The sequence below is a fragment of the Amphimedon queenslandica genome, unplaced genomic scaffold (genome assembly GCF_000090795.2).
Source record: "Amphimedon queenslandica unplaced genomic scaffold, v1.1 AMPQUscaffold_13472, whole genome shotgun sequence".
NCBI classification, from domain to species: Eukaryota; Metazoa; Porifera; class Demospongiae; order Haplosclerida; family Niphatidae; genus Amphimedon; species Amphimedon queenslandica.
The window spans coordinates 347,701-349,205 of record NW_003546292.1 but is presented as its reverse complement, the minus strand read 5'-3'; the positions used below and the strand labels follow the sequence as shown (position 1 = coordinate 349,205).

Sequence of the window (1,505 nt, the reverse complement as noted above, 5' to 3'; positions counted from 1 at the left end):
TGTCTTTATCTTTATTGATGGGTACTTGTATGTTTTCTATAGATGGTTCAGTTATTGGTTCTTGAAGATTAGGCAAACGTTGATCTTTCCCCTCCAGAAGACGTTTACTGTAAGCAATGCTTGAGTCGTTGGGTGGCATCAACAGAATATCCTTCAACTTCCTCACTCTCGAGCAAGCAACAAATATCAGTATACAATAGAACTCCTTCCCTACATCAATGACTACTTTATCCACAGTGAGTCCCTGGGACTTGTAAATATTCACCACCCACGTTAGCTTTAGTGGTAGCTGAAGGTGTGAACATTGACCACCAGAAGGAGACCATTTACGGCCTACTGGAGTGATTGGTACAGTTCTATCATGCACAGTTGGTCCAGTGTAATGATCAAACCGTTCCATGACAGCCACTGGTAGATGAAGTGTGGTTTCTTTGTAACAGATAGCTTCAAATGTTCCCATTGCTCCATTAACTAATCCCACTTTAACCCACAAGTTGCTAGTTAGTTAGCATCACAGCTGGTTCCAAGCCAGCATGAACAGGTGGAGCTTTGGATCCAGTGTGTACTGCCTTAATGGTAGAAATAGGATGACCACACTCACGTAACATAGCATCATTGTGATCAAAAACAGCGTCAAATCTAGGGAACAGCCAAACAGCATTTACATATGGAGACTGGTCTTGTACGCTAGTTGGTTTTCCTCCATGAGGTGGTTCCAGGCTTACATTGTTGTATCTCCATTCCTGAGATGCATTAGAATATCACAAAATCTGACCTGATCAGAATCTTGTGCTGATTGCCTCATTACTTGGGTCAGAGTGAATGCTGTCTCGATCTGACTGTATGCTCTGTACTCCTGGTCTGACAGATCTGATCGCGTTACTGTTGTGTAAATGGGAAGGTCCATTACTGGTGGCAAGTGTCCAAAATCTCCAAATAATAAAATAGAGCATCCACCAAACAGAACTTGTGACTTTGCAGGAAATGCTTGCCTCAGTCTATAGTCAATTATAGCAAAGGTCTTCCTCCACACCATTGACATCTCATCAATGATGAGGTATTTGGTAGATGACATTTCGTCTTGCATCTTTTGTAGATTGCTTCCAACCATTTCCGTATACTCACCTCAAAATGACACTCTTGGTTCCCATTACTTGTACGTAAGCAGTATGACTCTGAACAGCGAGTGTGTCATTGGCAGGTGGCAATTAGATCTAAGAGATCTTCTAAATCTATTACTTGAGAATAAGACTTATTGCAGATATGTGGATCAACCTTTGCTGCTGGAGCATCACTGACATTATTCCCATCAGAAAGGACAGCAGGATTGATGGTAGAGATGATCTTGTCAGCATGCTAAATGATCTTTTCGTTTGTTGACTGCACAAGATCAGGTGATGATGACAGAAGGTTCTCAACATTAGGAGCATTGAGTAGCCAAGCTAGTCCATGTACATGAGGACTGCCGGATGTCGCCACTCAAACCTCATTCAATAGTCTGTGAC

At 42.2% G+C, this 1,505-nt stretch overlaps 1 protein-coding gene across 1 annotated transcript; it reads right to left on the bottom strand.

The window, feature by feature from the left end:
• Window positions 1-497: 497 nt before the first annotated feature.
• On the bottom strand, window positions 498-1,111 carry LOC105312114 (uncharacterized). Its single transcript, XM_011404498.1, has 2 exons — window positions 809-1,111; window positions 498-743 (listed from the first exon to the last, which is right to left on the bottom strand). The coding sequence occupies exons 1-2, from the start codon at window positions 1,109-1,111 to the stop codon at window positions 498-500; spliced, it is 549 nt and encodes a 182-aa protein (XP_011402800.1).
• Window positions 1,112-1,505: the final 394 nt, after the last annotated feature.